At 41.8% G+C, this 19,875-nt stretch overlaps 2 protein-coding genes across 2 annotated transcripts in view; one reads left to right on the top strand and one right to left on the bottom strand.

Annotated features, from left to right (window-relative positions):
- The window catches only part of LOC138979522 (uncharacterized), a 42,224-nt gene that overhangs the window by 1,345 nt on the left and 21,004 nt on the right, over positions 1-19,875 (top strand). The window contains exon 2 of the mRNA XM_070352233.1: positions 7,243-8,221. Coding sequence (XP_070208334.1) covers positions 7,249-8,221 — 973 coding nt within the window. The 5' untranslated portion in view covers positions 7,243-7,248. The remainder of the gene's footprint in view (positions 1-7,242; positions 8,222-19,875) is intronic.
- On the bottom strand, positions 15,292-16,692 carry LOC138980701 (uncharacterized). The gene is made up of 2 exons (XM_070353609.1): positions 16,211-16,692; positions 15,292-15,443 (listed from the first exon to the last, which is right to left on the bottom strand). The coding sequence occupies exons 1-2, from the start codon at positions 16,575-16,577 to the stop codon at positions 15,292-15,294; spliced, it is 519 nt and encodes a 172-aa protein (XP_070209710.1). The 5' UTR covers positions 16,578-16,692.

Here is a 19,875-nt window from a genome sequence, read left to right as displayed (position 1 = left end):
AAAATTAATTGATGACTTTGGTCATTAAAAATCTGAAAATTGTAAAAAAAAATAAAACTTTATAAAACGATCCAAATTTACGTTTATCTTATTCTCCATCATTTGCTGATTCCAAAAACATATAAATATGTTATATTCTGATTAAAAACAAGCTCTGAAAATTAAATATATAAAAATTATTATCAAAATTAAATTGTCCAAATCAATTTAAAAACACTTTCATCTTATTCCTTGTCGGTTCCTGATTCCAAAAACATATACATATGATATTTTTGCATTAAAAACACGCTCAGAAAGTTAAAACAAAGAGAGGTACAGAAAAGCGTACTATCCTTCTTAGCGCAACTACTACCCCGCTCTTCTTGTCAATTTCACTGCCTTTGCCATGAGCGGTGGACTGACGATGCTACGAGTATACGGTCTTGCTGAAAAAATATGGCATTGCGTTCAGTTTCATTCTGTGAGTTCGACAGCTACTTGACTAAATATTGCATTTTCGCCTTACGCGACTTGTTTATATTTAGTCAAGTTTTGACTAAATATTTTAACATCGAGGGGGAATCGAAACGAGGGTCGTGGTGTATGTGCGTGTGTGCGTGCGTGTGTGTGTGCGTGCGTGTGTGTGTGTGTGTAAAGCGATTCAGACTAAACTACTGGACCGATCTTTATGAAATTTGACATGAGAGTTCCTGGGTATGAAATCCCCGAACATTTTTTTCATTTTTTTGATAAATGTCTTTGATGACGTCATATCCGGCTTTTCGTGAAAGTTGAGGCGGCAATGTCACGCCCTCATTTTTCAACCAAATTGGTTGAAATTTTGGTCAAGTACTCTTCGACGAAGCCCGGGGTTCGGTATTGCATTTCAGCTTGGTGGCTTAAAAATTAATTAATGACTTTGGTCATTAAAAATCTGAAAATTGTAAAAAAAAATAAAAATTTATAAAACGATCCAAATTTACGTTTATCTTATTTTCCATCATTTGCTGATTCCAAAAACATATACATATGTTATATTCGGATTAAAAACAAGCTCTGAAAATTAAATATATAAACATTATTATCAAATTTGTTTTTTCGAAATCAATTTAAAAACACTTTCATCTTATTCCTTGTCGGTTCCTGATTCCAAAAATATATAGATATGATATGTTTGGATTAAAAACACGCTCAGAAAGTTAAAACGAAGAGAGGTACAGAAAAGCGTGCTATCCTTCTCAGCGCAACGAATACCCCGCTCTTCTTGTCAATTCCACGTGCACGTGACGATGCTACGAGTATACGGTCTTGCTGCGTTGCGTTGCGTTCAGTTTCATTCTGTGAGTTCGACAGCTACTTGACTAAATATTGTAATTTCGCCTTACGCGACTTGTTTAACTTTTGGCAGCGTTCACTCTAAATTTGCCGCCTAAAACGAACTCGTTTCTGTCCACAGCCAAAGCTTGGATAAAACCCTTGGGATCTCCCCTGACTGTATTCAAACGCAAGGTAAACGGCAGAAGGTCAAGCTGCAGTTAGAACTGTTAGAGCAGCGTAAAGCTCGTGCAGCACAGGTGCGTGCAAGAGTTAAATGGATCGATCAGGGTGAAAGGAACACACCTTTTTTTCTTGGGTTAGAAAAGGCGAGAGCAAACGCAAAAATAATGGAAAGTGTAAAAGATGATAACGGACGAATTGTTACAACGCAAGAAGATATTATTCTCGTCCAAAAAACGTATTTTGCTGATTTGTATAAACGGAAAATTGATGAGGGAAACATGAGCTTACAAATAGACACTTTTTTGGATGGAACAAAGGTTTTAAAAATAAATGATCAGCAGAAAGACAGCTGTGCAGGGGAAGTGGTAGAAGGAGAAGTTTTGTCAGCTCTAAAGCGTATGCATAATGGTTCTGCGCCTGGAATTGATGGATTAACAGTTGAGTTTTATAAGTTTTTTTGAGGAGCCTAAAAAGGTATATATACTTGCGTCTTTTAACTCTGCTTTTAAGAATGGAACTCTATCTAATTCACAGTGTAAATCGGCAATTACACTGATTCATAAAGGGAAGGATTTATCAAGAAATGATTTAAAGCATTGGAGACCTATTTCACTGACCAATACAGATTATAAGTTATTAGCGAAATGTTTAGCTCTTCGGCTCTCTGATGTTGTAGGGAGTGTTGTGAATGAGGATCAAGTTGGGTATAATAAAAGGTAGACGTGTCTCAACCTTATTGCGATTAGTTGATGATGTTTTAGAACATGCAGATTTACATAATAAGCCTGGATTGATGGTGTCAATTGAATTTTTTCATGCATTTGATTGCATCTCCAAAGAGTTTATGTTGAAGATGTTTGAAAAATTTGGTTTTGGAACTGATTTTGTAAAATGGGTTGATGTTTTAATGAAAAACGCAAAAAGTTGTGTAAACTATTGTGGTTGGTTATCTGAATTTTTTAATATTGATTCCGGAATAAGGCAAGGGTGTCCTTTTTCCGCACTAGCCTTCGTATTAGCAGTTGAATTGTTAGCAATCAAAATTCGAGAGGCCAGAAATATAAAGGGTATGTCATTATGGAACAACGGAGATATGAGTAAAGTTTTGAAAGTATTGTTGTATGCTGATGATGTTACATTGTTTTTGCAAGATGAACATGACATGTTCCAAGCCCTGGCTTTGATTGGTAAATTTTCGGAAATATCAGGTTTGAACATAAATCACCAAAAATCCAAACTAATGTGGTTTGGGTCGCGGAAGAATTGTAGGAATGAGTGTTGCGGTTTTGCATGTACAGACAAAATGAAAATTCTAGGTGTATATTTCTGTAATTATATGTGCGCGTCAAAAGTGAAAGAGAATTGGGAAGAGAGAGTGAATGTTGCAAAAAGGCTCATCTGCGTGTGGGAGAAAAGGAATTTGAGCATTATTGGTAAAGTCTGTGTATTCAAAACGTTTATTCTGCCACATTTTGTCTATATAATGCAGGCGCTGATTGTACCAGACGCTGATTGTACCAGACGACGTTCTAACTGAAATTAATAGGTTAATGTTTCGCTTCGTGTGGCGCAAAAAAGACTGCAACAGAAAAGCATTTGAAAAGGTGAAAAGAACTGTTTTATGTAACGAAGTAAAGCAAGGTGGATTAAATATGATTGATTTGCGTCAGATGCAGTGTTCCTTTTTGTTAAGCTGGGTTGTGAACCTAACTCTGTCTAATGAAGACCAGAAATGGTCATGGCTCCCAAAAGCACTGTTTTTCCGTTTTGGGAGTCGCTTTGAGTGTTTTTTTGCGAACATTAATAGCAAGCCATTTAAAGGATTGGACAGTATTAAATCGGAATTTTGGTCCGCTGTGTTGAAGGCATGGCTTGATAACAATCAAGTCGATAATAATGGTAATTCTGTTTCCGGTTTGTTGTGGAACAACAAAGATATAATTTGTCAAGGAAACCCACTTTTTTTGCGGATTGGATTAAAAGTGGTATAATGTATGTGAGCGATGTGTGTGAGAATGGACGTTTTTCTACCTATGAAGAAGTGTGTGAAAGAACTGGCTACACTGCAAATAGATTGCTTGAGTACAATGTTGTTCGAATAGCTGTACATCTCCTTTTAAGAAATGTCGATATAAATTGTTCAGTCTGTGACATTCCGACCTTCTGTGGGAAAAAAAGTTAAATCAGTAAAAGAAATTCGAAAGATTATGGTAGGAAAACAATACAGCCAACCCTGTTCAGAAGGATTTTGGAGAAGAAAATTAGGATTTGAAATTGACGAAAAGAATTGGAACTTAGCAGCCACTGTCACTAGTGAAGTTCGATTACGTGTACTGCATTGGAAACTATTGCAAAACATTTATCCAACTAATATTTTATTGTGTAAAATGAAAGTGAAGGCTGATAAAAACTGTACATATTGTAAGGATGAACTTGATGTATTGGAGCATTTTTTCTTTGAGTGCCCAACAGTGCACAGGTTTGGGAAATATATTTAAATGTACATTTTAGTAAACATTGGTGAAAGAATTAGGTTGAATGTTACAGATGTGCTTTTTGGTATAAAAAGTAACAGCAAAAATATGAAGAAGATTAATCACATTATTTTAATCGCAAAGATGTGCGTAAGCATTTTTAAAAAAAACGATTCACGATTAACACTGGAAATTATTTTTGGAAATCATGTTGTTTTGAGATTTCGTTAGTGCTACACAAAAGAAAAAAAGAAAAAGAAAAAAAAGAAACACAAACCTCAAAACCATTAGGCTTTTTCTCCCTTTTTATATTTAGTCAAGTTTTGACTAAATATTTTAACATCGAGGGGGAATCGAAACGAGGGTCGTGGTGTATGTGCGTGTGTGTGTGTGTGTGTCTGTGTGTCTGTGTGTGTGTGTGTGTAGAGCGATTCAGACTAAACTACTGGACCGATCTTTATGAAATTTGACATGAGAGTTCCTGGGTATGAAATCCCCGAACATTTTTTTCATTTTTTTGATAAATGTCTTTGATGACGTCATATCCGGCTTTTCGTGAAAGTTGAGGCGGCACTGTCACGCCCTCATTTTTCAACCAAATTGGTTGAAATTTTGGTCAAGTAATCTTCGACGAAGCCCGGACTTCGGTATTGCATTTCAGCTTGGTGGCTTAAAAATTAATTAATGACTTTGGTCATTAAAAATCTGAAAATTGTAAAAAAAAATAAAAATTTATAAAACGATCCAAATTTACGTTTATCTTATTCTCCATCATTTGCTGATTCCAAAAACATATAAATATGTTATATTCTGATTAAAAACAAGCTCTGAAAATTAAATATATAAAAATTATTATCAAAATTAAATTGTCCAAATCAATTTAAAAACACTTTCATCTTATTCCTTGTCGGTTCCTGATTCCAAAAACATATAGATATGATATGTTTGGATTAAAAACACGCTCAGAAAGTTAAAACAAAGAGAGGTACAGAAAAGCGTACTATCCTTCTTAGCGCAACTACTACCCCGCTCTTCTTGTCAATTTCACTGCCTTTGCCATGAGCGGTGGACTGACGATGCTACGAGTATACGGTCTTGCTGAAAAATGGCATTGCGTTCAGTTTCATTCTGTGAGTTCGACAGCTACTTGACTAAATATTGTATTTTCGCCTTACGCGACTTGTTTATATTTAGTCAAGTTTTGACTAAATATTTTAACATCGATGGGGAATCGAAACGAGGGTCGTGGTGTATGTGCGTGTGTGCGTGCGTGTGTGTGTGCGTGTGTGTGTGTGCGTGTAGAGCGATTCAGACTAAACTACTGGACCGATCTTTATGAAATTTGACATGAGAGTTCCTGGGTATGAAATCCCCGAACATTTTTTTCATTTTTTTGATAAATGTCTTTGATGACGTCATATCCGGCTTTTCGTGAAAGTTGAGGCGGCACTGTCACGCCCTCATTTTTCAACCAAATTGGTTGAAATTTTGGTCAAGTACTCTTCGACGAAGCCCGGACTTCGGTATTTCATTTCAGCTTGGTGGCTTAAACATTAATTAATGACTTTGGTCATTAAAAATCTGAAAATTGTAAAAAAAAATAAAAATTTATAAAACGATCCAAATTTACGTGTATCTTATTCTCCATTATTTGCTGATTCCAAAAACATATAAATATGTTATATTCGGATTAAAAACAAGCTCTGAAAATTAAATATATAAAAATTATTATCAAATTTTTTTTTTCGAAATCAATTTAAAAACACTTTCATCTTATTCCTTGTCGGTTCCTGATTCCAAAAATATATAGATATGATATGTTTGGATTAAAAACACGCTCAGATTGTTAAAACGAAGAGAGGTACAGAAAAGCGTGCTATCCTTCTCAGCGCAACGAATACCCCGCTCTTCTTGTCAATTCCACGTGCACTGCCTTTGCCACGGGCGGTGGAGTGACGATGCTACGAGTATACGGTCTTGCTGCGTTGCGTTGCGTTCAGTTTCATTCTGTGAGTTCGACAGCTACTTGACTAAATATTGTATTTTCGCCTTACGCGACTTGTTTTAACTTTTGGCAGCGTTCACTCTAAATTTGCCGCCTAAAACGAACTCGTTTCTGTCCACAGCCAAAGCTTTTATCACACAAAAATGGCTATATATGACAGCTAAGACCGTATTTGTTACATTTTAGCAGTGTGTACCCCGAGTTTCTACTGCAAACAAAAAATAATAGCAAAACCTCAAAGTACGTGTGAGTCCCCTAATATGGACCACCTTCAACAAATCGAAGAAAATAAAAGCTAAAGGCAATTTTAATTAATTCATTAAGAAGCTTGCTGAAAATAACCTGTAACTAGCCCTCGAGATTTCAAAAAAATATAACAAATAGTCTTTTGTTTGTGGAAGTTGATAATTTCACTTATTTTCACTCTGTTTTTGATAAGCTTCTTTAGTTTCCTGGTGTGCTTCAAATAATGCTCTTATCAACCTGAAACAGCTAAATCTAAAGCATATTTGAATTAGTCTGACTTGCACACTAAGTTGTATCATGTTATTTTGAAGTATAGGGGGCTTTTTACAGTGATTCGTGAAGGTCGCTTCACTGGTCCATATTGGGCGCCCAGGCTCCTAATATGGACCATTTGTGATTTTTTTCTGTATTTAATTTTTGTTGAATGTCTATCACAGCTATTTCACTCTAATTAGGCCTAACGGTTAAACTAAGAGAGAAGGACTACCAACCACAAAATGAAACTTCTTCGCAAGAAAACAAGCTAGTTATCAGCAATAAACAAAAAGTGGTCCATATTAGGGGCCCTTCCCCTATTTTGTTATAACATCTAGGTATTTGTATGATGACCATGTTTATAGCGAAATGTTTGAAATGTTCATTTTTTGTGTGCCGTGTCTGTTGTTCGAGTGCGTGTTGTCACCATCTAGTATGTCTGTGTGTGACTGTGTGTGTAGAAATGTGTAAATGAGTGTATGAATGTAGAATCCCCGTACGCGGAAATTAAAGCAAACATCATCTAAATTCCTTGACAATGCTGCTAGTTACGCAATAAGGAAATCATGAAGGCACCGACTGTCTTTACAACCATCTGAGTCTGTCTGTCTGTCTGGCTGTGTCTATCTCTGTCTCTGTGTCTCTGTCTCTCTCTCTGTCTGTCTGCCTCTCTCTCTCTCTCTCTCTCTCTCTCTCTCTCTCTCTCTCTCTCACTCTCTCTCTCTCAGCCAGTGGCTCATGGTGTTCTCGCTGTTGATCACGTGCTGCTCCTCTCTCCCCCAGGGAACCATGACGACACTACCGACCTTGACCGCGCTTGCCGTCTTCTCCGTGTGGACGCTGGCCTCCTTCCTCTGTCACAAGTCGGCCAAGCTGGCCATGTCACCCTACGTCACAGACATGACGTCAATCACCGCTGTCGTCATCCCGCTGGGCCTGACGCTGGTCCAGACGCTGTGCTGCTGCGCCACCGTCCGGCTGACGTCATTGAGAGGTCCGCTGTTCTACGTCATGGCGGCGTCCCACTTCCTGGCCACGTGGGCCACCAACACCAGCCTGGCCTTGACCTTCGCGTCCTCCGCCATGGCCATCAAGATGCTGGAGCCCGTGACGTCAGCCTTGCTGCAGCGCCTGGTGCTGAAGACGGCGATGGGGGCGGAGGGCATGGTGGGCATGGTGGTGGTGGTGGTGGGCGCCATGCTGTACGTGGGCAACCCGCTGTCCAGCAGCGAGACCTCGCGCGCCGTGCTGATGGCGCTGCTGTCCAACGTCACGCTGGGCGTCCGCAACGTGGCCCTGAAGCTCAACCACGGAGCCAGCCCCGGCAGAAGTCGGCTCCGTTCCCGGCGAGCCCTCGCCGCCTTCGCCGCTGCTACCGCGGGCCTCGTCCTGATCACGCGGATCTTCGTCGTCACTGACGCTGCCGTGGCTTCATCGCACGCGCCGCAGGACTATTTTCTCCTGCTTTCTTTGGCTTCCGGCGTCTGTCATGTGACCTACTCCTACGTCTCGACCAATGTGGTGCTTCGTTACATGTCGGTGGTGAGCCACGCCATTTTGAACATCGTGAAGCGCGTGCTGGTTGTTGTGCTGCTGCACGTGGCAGGGCGGCGCTCGGCCTCCATGTGGAACTGGGCGGGGCTAGCGCTGTGCACTGTGGGACTGCTTATGTACAGCAGAGAGAAGATTATGACGTCACCGGCTGTGGACACTTCCGTGACGTCAACACCTCATGACCTCGAAGGAAGCGTCAGTGAAACAGGTTGGCCTTTGTTCTTGGCTAGGGTATTATTAACATTCAGCTCACGTTTTATTTTCTAATAAGTTACTGTGAAGACGACATTGTTGTTTACCTGATATACATTTATTTCCGAACTAGGATTCTAAGGAATTTACAGAAGAACGGTGAAGAACGTCCAGCTTTAAACACCGATGACTGTGGGTGGAGTGATTGGTTGGTTGACTTGTCTCGACTCCTTTCTGGAAGAATCTTAATCGCGTTCAACGTCATCTCAAGTAATTTTTGTCTAGATATCAAAATGTGACTAAGTGTAAAAATACAAAGCGACTATCCCAAAATGTTTACCCGAGTGTACTTATTCAATTCAGGATTGACAAAACGAACGAAATTAAAACCCATTGGAAATGTGTAATAGAGGTGGTACATTACGATGTTCAACACCAAAAGACCATCAAAATATGCTGACTTTTTTGCCGAGAAATAAATCCATGCGATTAAACATATACCGGAAAAAAATGTCACCAAATATCTATTATCAAATGTGTTAATTAGTTTAATCGCAAAACGAAAAGAAGGATTGAGGGGCGGATACATTTTCCGTATTAGTTGTATAACTTCAATGGCTTGACACGTGAAGAATCTCTCTCTCTCTCTCTCTCTCTCTCTCTCTCTCTCTCTCTCTCTCTCTCTCTCTTTCTCTCTCTCTCTCTTTCTCTCTCTTTCTCTCTCTCTCTCTCTCTTTCTCTCTCTTTCTCTCTCTCTCTTTCTCTCTCTCTCTCTCTCTCTCTCTCTCTCTCTCTCTCTCTCTCTCTCTCTCTTGACTTGATGTCAAAATACTAGGAGAAAAAAACCAGAGTGAAGATGCGAACAGTATTATACGTGTTATGTCTGTAGATAAAGGAGATTCAGTGGTGCATGTGGCCAGATTCTTATATCGTGTTTTTCAAAAAAGAAAAAGTTTTTTGGACTAGCTACCCAATGTGGAACAGGTGAACGAGACGGCGATGGTTATACATAGTTTGTGCCGTTGAATGTTAGAGCAGGTTTGATTGCAAATAACGTATGCTGGTGTAGTACACCTGTGTTGATATTGTACCTATTCAAATTGTTGATTTATGCGCTGGAAATGTTTGTAGGTTAGAAAGAGAGAGAGAGAGAGAGAGAGAGAGAGAGAGAGAGAGAGAGAGAGAGAGAGAGAGAGAGAGAGAGAGAGAGAAAGAGAGAGAGAGAGAGAGAAAAAGAGAGAGAGAGAGAGTTTGTGCCGTGGAACGATAGAACATGATTGAAAGCCGATAATGTATGTTAGCACTGTAAACTTGTTTGTCGTTGCACCTATCCATATTGTTAATTCATGCGCTGGATATGTCTAAGTATGTTTAAGAGAAAGAGAGTGAGAGCGTGCGTGCGTTCGTGTGAGTATATATATGTTAGAGAGAAAGAGATAAAACCGGGTGATTGTCCATAAATACAAACACACGGCATGTATTACTGCCCCCCCCCCCCTCCCCGTTGAAATGAACCTTGTGTGTTTAATCAATAAAATGTCTTACGTCTTACGTCTCTCTCTCTCTCTTTCTGTCTGTCTCTGTCTCTGCCTGTCTGTCTGTCTGTCTGTCTTTCTGTCTGTCTGTCTCTCTCTGTCTCGCAAAAAAATATTCCTATTCTTATTCTGTTACCCTCGTAAAATAAAGAGTTGTCATTGTCATTGTCTCTCTCTCCGGCTCTCTCTCTCTCTCTCTCTCTTTCTCTCTCTCTCTCTCTCTTTCTCTCTCTCTCTCTCTGTCGAGTGTCTGTGTGTGTGTCCTCTCTCTCTCTCTCTCTCTCTCTCTCTCTCTCTCTCTCTCTCTCTCTCTCTCTCTCTCTCTCTCTCTCTCTCTCTCTCTCTCTCTCTCTCTCTCTCTCTGACTGGGCGGAAGACAACAGTAGAATAGAGGAGGAACAGGGTGGCTTCAGAAAAGACCACTCTACTGTGGACAATATGTTTGTGCTATATGCTATTGTCCAGAGGTACTAGCCTTCTTAAAAGATCTGGTAAGGTCTACATATGTTTCGTAGACTTCCGCAAGGCGTTTGACTCAGTCAATAGGGCTATGTTATGGAATGTATTACGCAAGCACGGAATTGGCGGAAAGATGTTAACAATCCTGCAAAGTATGTACAAAGGAGTGAAGTCTTGTGTTCGCACCGACGATGGCCCATCGGAGTTTTTCCGTTGTCCATGTGGAGTCCCTCAAGGTTCTGTGCTTTCACCAACATTGTTTTCATTCCTGATTAATGAACTAGCACTTGAAATGTTTCAAAACGGTAAACATGGAATACAGTTAACACCTGACGTGATGCAGATTCTCATATTGCTGTTTGCCGACGATGTACTCTTGATATCCTATAGCGCAGCCGGGTTACAGAAACAGATTGATGTGTTAAAACAGTTTTACGGATAAGTTTTCCATGACAGTCAACCTGGATAAGACAAAGGTAATCGTTTTTAGAAAAGGAGGATTTTTGGCAGCAAAAGAAGCCTGGAAGTATGGAAACGAGGACATAGAGGTTGTGAACAGTTACAAGTACTTGGGGCTAAATTTCACCACACAATTGTTATTGACGCAAATGGTCAGCGATCTGGCCTCAAAGGCAAAGATAAGGACTGGCCAAATCCTAAGATGTTTGTGGAGGCTAGGCAACATACCTAGAAGCGTATTTTTTTTAAATATATGACGCACAGGTCCTTCCGATCTTAATGTATGGATCTGAGCTGTGGGGATTCCAAAGGTTTGAAGCTCTTGAGAAAGCCCATTTGTTTGCACGCGAGAAGTTTTTGTGTGTAGGACGACAAACACCAAACAAGATGGTATATGGTGACTTAGACCGCTACCCACTTTATGTCACTTTGTCGGTTCGCTGTATTAAGTATTGGCTGAGAGTGTTATATTTGCCAAGTGAAAGACTCCCAAGGAAAGCATATGACATGATGAAACATTTACAGGGTTTTGGCAAGAAAACATGGTCTCATTATTTGAAAGAAATGTTATGCATGTACGGCTTTGGAGATGTCTGGCTGCAACAAGGTGTAGGCGATTTGAACGATTGTTTGATTGCTTCCAGCAAGACTGGCACGACAGCATCATGAACTCGGAGCGATTTGAATTTTATTCGCTCTTTAAAGCTGTGGTCTATTTATGACTTTCCGGGACTACGAGGTTGAATAATAGGAACAAAATCATGTACAGATTTCTGTACAGCAAGCACTACCCGAAACCCCATCTATACGGCGAGATAGGACTCAAGCCATGCTAGCGGTGGACCGGAGATGCCGTACAGAGTCTGAAGTCTATGGAGAAGCCTGACATGGTCAATCGTGTCGAATGCTGCAGAAAGGTCAAGTAGGGTAAGCACTGACACATCACCACCATCCAGAGCAGACAGAATGTCACTGATTACTTTAAGTAGGGCTGTTTCAGTACAGTGAGAAGGGCGATAAGCGGACTGAGAGTGCGAGATCAAATCATGGGTGTTCAAATATGACAACAGCTGCTTCAAAACAACATTTTCAAAAACTTTGGACAAGAATGATAAATTAGATACAGGACGATAGTTCTTCAAAATATTGACATCAAGACTAGGTTTTTTGAGAAGTGGTTTGACAAGTGCAGTTTTGAACAATGATGGAAAAACACCAGATAACAGGCTATCATTGACAATTTGAGTAAGAGTTGGCAACAACACATCAAGATTCTCAAAAAGCAGTGGTGTGGGTATGGCATCAAGTGGACAAGTTGTTGGTTTGGACTTTAGAATAATGGATCTGAGGTCTTTTTCACTGATTGGCTGAAATGATGGAAAAGAACAATCAGTGGGAACATCAACATGACTGGAGGAAGCAGAATGTGCACCCATCTGATCAAGTTCAGAACGAATATCTGAAACCTTCTTGATAAAATAATCACCGATATAAATCATGCTGCTTCAAGAATAACATAACATGAATTCATATCAATGTTTTCCTTCTTGTTCTCAATTGGCGCAGTAGCCTAGTGGTTAGGACATGAGACACGAAGTATCGAGGTCGAGAGTTCGAATCTTTGCCGGGGCGTTTATTTTTTCCCCTTGATCTCTCTTGAAGATAAAATATGATCAGTCTTGAGAGAGCAAACCCCCGCATCCCCATATCCCCTCTCATCTCATGGTAAACAGCCTATCTACCTAGGCACCACTAACTGACCCCCGCATCCCCATCGCCCCTCTCATCTCATGGTAAACAGCCTATCTACCTAGGCACCACTAACTGACCCCCGCATCCCCATCTCCCCTCTCATCTCATGGTAAACAGCCTATCCACCTAGGCACCACTAACTGACCCCCGCATCCCCATCTCCCCTCTCATCTCATGGTAAACAGCCTATCTACCTAGGCACCACTAACTGACCCCCGCATCCCCATCTCCCCTCTCATCTCATGGTAAACAGCCTATCTACCTAGGCACCACTAACTGACCCCCGCATCCCCATCTCCCCTCTCATCTCATGGTAGACAGCCTATCTACCCAGGCACCACTAACTGACCCCCGCATCCCCATCTCCCATCTCATCTCATGGTAAACAGCCTATCTACCTAGGCACCACTAACTGACCCCCGCATCCCCATCTCCCCTCTCATCTCATGGTAAACAGCCTATCTACCTAGGCACCACTAACTGACCCCCGCATCCCCATCTCCCCTCTCATCTCATGGTAGACAGCCTATCTACCCAGGCACCGCTAACTGACCCCCGCATCCCCATCTCCCCTCTCATCTCATGGTAAACAGCCTATCTACCTGGGCACCACTAACTGACCACATTGGCCAGTGATGTCCCACCATGTCGAAGTAATTGATAGGGTTTTTACTTCAGTAGCAGTGATAAAAATGATAGGCAGCTCTTTTTGGCTTTCCTCTATCTATGGAATTTCACTTCTTATAATATGGCTTTGTGGGAAAAGGGCTTTACTGACAGTTTTTGGCTATGAATATTAGATGAGGAGGCAACCAGGACTGGTTTAAGTGCTGCTGTCCTGGAGCTGGTTGGTCTTTGGAGACCTCCAACAGCAGCCTGTCCTCTTGCCTCAAGGCTGAGAAAGTGGGAACAGGCTCATTTTATGCCAACACACAGAGCAAATATAGTCAGGCCATATTAGTGTACATCCGTCTGAAATAGTCTCAGCGGTTTTAATAAAAATGAAGAAGAACATAACGTTGTTTCCCCTCTCATTAAGAACAAGTATAGATGGTTAAGTTCTGGGACCTGCTAACATGACAACTCACCTAATCTTGAGCCTGTCTGAACAGTGCTTGTAACACAACTGCCCTGTGACACAACGACCCTATGACACAACGGCCCTATGACACAGAGACCCTGTGACACAACGGCCCTGTGACACAGAGACCCTGTGACACAACGGCCCTGTGACACAGAGACCCTGTGACACAACGGCCCTGTGACACAGAGACCCTGTGACACAACGGCCCTGTGACACATAGAGCGCCCCCTGAAAGCCGAGGTCCAATATTTCCAGTCGAGTTTTCACAAGTTGCTTATTCGTCACCATGAAGGATAATGAAAAAGAACAATTGTTTACTCGACGTTTGTTTGAACATTATGAAAAGGACGGCAGAAAGTTGCTCCCGAAAGCTGTGTACTTCAGAACAATCGAAGAAGTAAAAGCTGCCTTCCAGAAAACGACAAAGTCACGTCATGAGTATCATCACTTGGGAAAGTAAGTGATTGTTGGTGTTTGTCAAAAACAGATTTGAGTGTTGGTATTCAGCTCTACGTCTATCGTGAAACAATACTGAAACCGGGTTATCTCCAATGCTGTCTCTGATAGAGTAATTGACACATCATTATAATGTCAAAGGGAGGTAACAAACAAGTCGCGTAAGGCGAAAATACAATATTTAGTCAAGTAGCTGTCGAACTCACAGAATGAAACTGAACGCAATGCCATTTTTCAGCAAGACCGTATACTCGTAGCATCGTCAGTCCACCGCTCATGGTAAAGGCAGTGAAATTGACAAGAAGAGCGGGGTAGCATCTTGACCTTGCTTCAAGGTCAAGGTCGCAGGGGCCATAAATGTTGTCTAAAAAACAGCTATTTTTCACATTTTTCCCATTTTCTCTGAAGTGTTTGAGATTGAATACCTCACCTATATATGATATATGGGGCAAAGTAAGCCCCATCTTTTGATACCAGTTTGGTTTACCTTGCTTCAAGGTCAAGGTCACAGGAGCTCTTCAAAGTTGGATTGTATACATATTTTGAAGTGACCTTGACCCTGAACTATGGAAGATAACTGTTTCAAACTTAAAAATTATGTGGAGCACATGTTATGCTTTCATCATGACTACATACATGTCCTAACTTGCTTTGTTAGCCTAAACCGTAAGGCTGAACTGGGTCCAGCTCGTCTCTGCAGAACATGGGAATGAGGTGCCTAATGTCCCATATTTTATTTATAATTCAGTGCATTTTGAGCGTAAATATGACATGCATATATAATATATATATATATGAAATGGTAACGAATAATATAAATTCATGAATTCGAAGCTGAAATACATCCCCATTATCCATGCGTAGTCAAAGAATGCTTGACCAAAATATTAATCAATTTGATCAGAATATGAGCGCATGAAAGTGCTGCCTCAACTTTCACAAAAAGCGGGATATGACATGTATCTAAAAAAAAGAATGAAAAAAAGGTCGGAGGAACAATATGCATGTAAAGTTTTATAATGATGATTTCTTGGAATTAATACACACACCATCACCCTCGTCTGAACTCCCAACCTCGGTTAAAAAAATAAATATTATCCATACTTAAAAACACAAAAAACCTCAAATACTTGTCTATAAATTCAAAGATTCAATTTAGAACTCATACACAGCATGTATACATGTGTGCATGTAGTGACAATTAAAATGACAGTAGATTCCAATGATGAAATGATACTGCTATTGTTACTCCAGTATTTCAATACAATAGGGGATAAATACACAGGCACCATAATGGTCAGGTCCTCCAACCTTTCAGTTCTGCCTACATTAACATTCCACTTATCTGAAAGAGATGTACGCGTCCCGGTTTTTATCCCTGGTTCCTGGTATCCCATCAATGGCTCCCACGACGCCAGGAAAACCAGGTCTTGCTGACCATTTCCCAGCTAATCGCGCCAGGCCACACCTCCGTGGCCACTGGATAACATCTCCTGTAAAGAACAGACAATTGCATTAAAATATGCAGATCACAGTGTTAATTTTATTCCAAATTATCTGACAGTTTACCCATGTCTGTACAATTTACAATTAAAGTCCCAGCCGAACCCAACCATGGTTAGATTTCTAGTGCATTTCACTACCGATTGAGCAGCTATGAAGGCAAGTGACAGATAGGTGAAAAATAGGAAAGTAGTATTGTGTGAGCTACTGGTGACTGCCGGTGTTTGAGCCCCCAGGCTCCGGATCCGGCTCGCCGGATCTCGAGCCACGCCGACTTAAAAAAACAACTCGTGTGAATCTTATCTGGTAGGACACACTCACACAGCAAGCCTTCTTCTTTTTCACGATAATGAGGAATTCCCTTTACAGGGCAACAATCCTCAGTTTGGTTGGTGCGCCTAATTACCCTAGAGTGAAAGATAAAGTGGATATTGTGCCTGTGGAAATTTAAAAAACAAAACAAAACAACAACAAAAAACATGGGTGGGTTGGTAGGCAAGCTTGCTTTACGTAATTTGCCCTGGTGCCCAAATTCAGGCCCTGGGCTCGTCTACCACCCAGTGCTACCAAGCGCAGCAACCGGGCCCGACAAAACAATAAAACAGCACGGACAATACGGAGCAAGAGCGATAGAATCTACCTGTATCACTGCTGAGGGATAGAGGGGGGGTCTATTACTGAGGGGATGAATCTAGTGGGGAGGGGAGGGGGGCAGACAGGGAGTGGGTTTAGACAGGGGGTGCCTATGGGCTCGCACCTCGGAGCCAGGCCTCGACGTTGGTTCTGAAGGCCTGGGGCGAGTCTGCGCTCACAGCCTCTTGGGGGATGTTATTCCAGAGGCGGATTGCAGACAGAAAGAACGACGTTCTGTGTGAGTCGGTGCGGGACTGTGGGACCTGGAGTCTGGTGGTGTGCCCCCTGGTTGATCTTGGGACCGGTGTCAGTGTGCCTTCTTTTGGGGCTACCTCGACCAGTCCACTCATGATTTTGTACATCATGGTTGCCCTGGTCGCGGTGCGCCGTTGTATGAGGGGGTCCAGCTTGAGCCTGGAGACGAGTTCCGTTGTACTACTTGTGGGTTTGAAGTCGTGCAGGATCCTCCTTGCGGAACGACGCTGTGTCATCTCCAGGCTGTCGGACAGGCCCTTTTGAGGTGGCCTGAACAGGATGGGAGCAGCCCCTGAGGTTTCGATAGACAAAGGCACTGGTTTTGTTTGCCTTCTTTTCTCTGTTTATGTAGTATTCTCCAAACTATCTTGTAATAAAAAGGGGTCTTTGATCAAACAGGAAAGGGGGGGGGGGGGGGTGTTAAAAAAAATGAGACCACTATGAGGGTTGGGTTTACCAAGACAGTAGACGTAATTTACAGGGAATATGACGCAGTGAAAATGACGTGCAGGTTCTGGACTAACGGAGAATCGCACTTTACTTAAAACAACACCAAAGACAGGGAATACATGTCGCCCGCAAAGTGAACCTACAAGTGAGTTTCTTAGATTGCCGTTTAAAGTAGAGACTTGGCGCTAGGGACGGGTGGGCTCCGGTGTAAAATAACGGCCCTAAAAAAAGTACACTAACAGCAGTTGATGAGTTTCCCATTAATGTAATCACGCAATGGGTGACTAGCATGTTAATACAGAGTAAACCAAAATAGATAAAGCATTCTTACCTGAAAAACGTTCCTGTTCACCCAAAAGTGGCTTCGGAACTGACACTCGTTGTATCGTGGCACCGTAATTTCCACAAAGTTAACATTCCGCTCAATGTAGGCGTCCGGGACGTCGATTGGAGTTTGGTTTGCGGCTGCTTGCATTATTTTTCTGTGGCCTTGGCAGCTTTGTGCACCCACAGTTTCAGTGTCATCGACTAATTCAGATAGCACGAACTTTTGCACATCATTCGACGCCATCTTGATATGCTAGCCTCTGCCTCGTTTTCAAAAAGGGCGTTGCTTAGGCTGCTAGCTACGCGAGCGCTCGCCGCGAGATATTCTCGCCTTTGCTCGCCTGTAAGCAACACGAGACTGCCTTGACTGCAGGACATTTTCAGTAAAATACACGTAAGTACAGTATGTAGGATAAACAGAATACTAGTCTACATGGCTTGCTGTTTCGTACCAGATTTACACTCGTTGCTTTTTCAAATAATGAACAGCTCGCAGTTCAATATTTAAAAAAACAACTCGTGTAAATCTGGTACGACACAGGAAGTCATGTAGTATTCTCTATGACAAAGACCCCGAAAAGAACAAACATTTCGCGGATGCAGACACAGAAAGACGTCATGAAGAATGCGATGCTTCAAAAGATACAGACTGTGACGATGACTGTGACGTCATTCACATATACCGAGACGTCATTCATAGTTGTTCGTTCACTTCCGTCAAAAAGTAGATCTCTCCACAATGGCTGCTCCTGTGTTTAGGTTTGTCAAGCCTGAGTACGCAAAACGTGTTTGTTCTGTCTGTTGAAGCTGTGAGACATAAATGCTATTCCGACTTGGTCGTGTGACAGACGTTTTCTTCCACACGAGATTACGTTGATTGTCTAACGAAGCCGTGAGGGGGGGGGGGGGGGTGGTGGTACATACTGCTGTATCTGTAGCTGCACCCGGCCCAGCCAGCAAGACATTAGCGGCCGATAGTCGGCCGAACACCCTTCAAAAAGTCGGGCAGGTGACGTCAAAAGATACGACGCGGGTGTTGGCCCGACTAACTTTTGCAAAGAGGCAACGAGGCGGCCGACAGGCGGCCGAACACCTGTACTATGGCGGCACGCATCCGGTCCGATGTTAATCGGCCCGATGGCTTGTTGGACCTGCGGCCCGACACCTTATGCCGACATCGTCCCGATGTCTTCCCGCTGAAATCGATATCTTCCCGATGTCGGCATAAGGTGTCGGGCCGCAGGTCCAATAAGTCATCGGGCCGATTAACATCGGACCGGATGCGTGCCGCCATAGTGCAGGTGTTCGGCCGCCTGTCGGCCGTCTCGTTGCCTCTTTGCAAAAGTTAGTCGGGCCAACACCCGCGTCGTATGTTTTGACGTCACCGGCCCGACTTTTTGAAGGGTGTTCGGCCGATTATCGGCCGCTAATGTCTTGCTGGCTGGGAACGAGCGTATTGCGTACACTAGGATTTTCTGCCACATGAAATGAATATCTTTTGATGCCGAATAAAAAGACAAACGCGTCAGTATGATACAGGGATTACATTATTTTGCATTTCTTTGAAAACACGCCTTTACTAAGTGCCAGTCTTAGAAAAAAATCGAAAAAAGATAGGAAGACTCAAGAAACCGGAAGTATAACTCAACCATTGTTTGCAATCATATATACGGTAGCTTATTGCTGTTAAAACATTCTCAAACTTTTTTGTGATCAGTAAAACATTTTCTTTTGAGCGTACAATGATGTCTTTTAGGTTTAATCTAAACACACGTTCTACGAACACTATGCAACAAAAGTATATTTCAGATACATGAAACCCTGACAATAACATTTTCGACAAATTCAAACCTATATAAATTGACGATGCATTACATAAGATTCAAAAACAAAATGTACTTTTTTTCATAATCATATGCACTTTTGTTGGAAAAGGCTTTTCCTGAGATAACGTGTGAACAGCTGAAAATAGCGCATCAGCTAGTAGATAGCCGGAAGTTGAATACAATGCGAATGTGACACCGTTATGAGAGTTCCTGGTTTTTATCTCCAATGGCTTACCTACTTATATGTATATTTGTTGATGAGATAAGTGGCAAAGAAGAGTTCATATGCCTTAATCTTTAACTATACCCCCTAATCATAGGACGTAATTTACAGTAAAGGGTATGTTTCGATTTAATCGAACATAACTTTTACCCAGCGTTTTCGACAATTTCAAATGCATACACTTCAACGTACAATGTAACTAACTTAACAATGGCAGTGCCTACTACGAACAGAAGACTTGCACTTTTTGAAGAAACCGGGATACGTCTAGGATTAATTTAAAAGAAATAATGTTTTTAGCAACCGGTACCCCCAGACTGAGGGCTGCACTTTATAAGAAGTCTATTTCTACCATTTCCAATAGGCAAATTAAGAAGTAAGAAAGATCCTCGCTTACTTTAGTGTAATGTAATTGGCTTGCATACCCTTTGGGGGCATGCTGTGGGGAGTTTAGCTTGTTTTGTCATAGTAAATGAAGACATTGAGACATGTATGAACGTTTTCTGAAATTTGAAGCTGACGCAATGAACAACAGGTATGCCAAATATAACCAATGCTACAATCACTTATCATTTACTCTGATTACATTTTGAGCATAGAATTGCTCTTTCGAATGATATATAAGTCTTTTTCGGTCATGTTTTCAAGGCGGGTAGGGAGCAAAAAGACATTTTGTACAAAACGAAACTGCATGTCAAAAGTCTAAAA

Source organism: Littorina saxatilis, linkage group LG11, assembly GCF_037325665.1.
Source record: "Littorina saxatilis isolate snail1 linkage group LG11, US_GU_Lsax_2.0, whole genome shotgun sequence".
In the NCBI taxonomy this organism is placed as follows: Eukaryota; Metazoa; Mollusca; class Gastropoda; order Littorinimorpha; family Littorinidae; genus Littorina; species Littorina saxatilis.
This window is presented reverse-complemented; position numbering and strand designations above follow the sequence as displayed.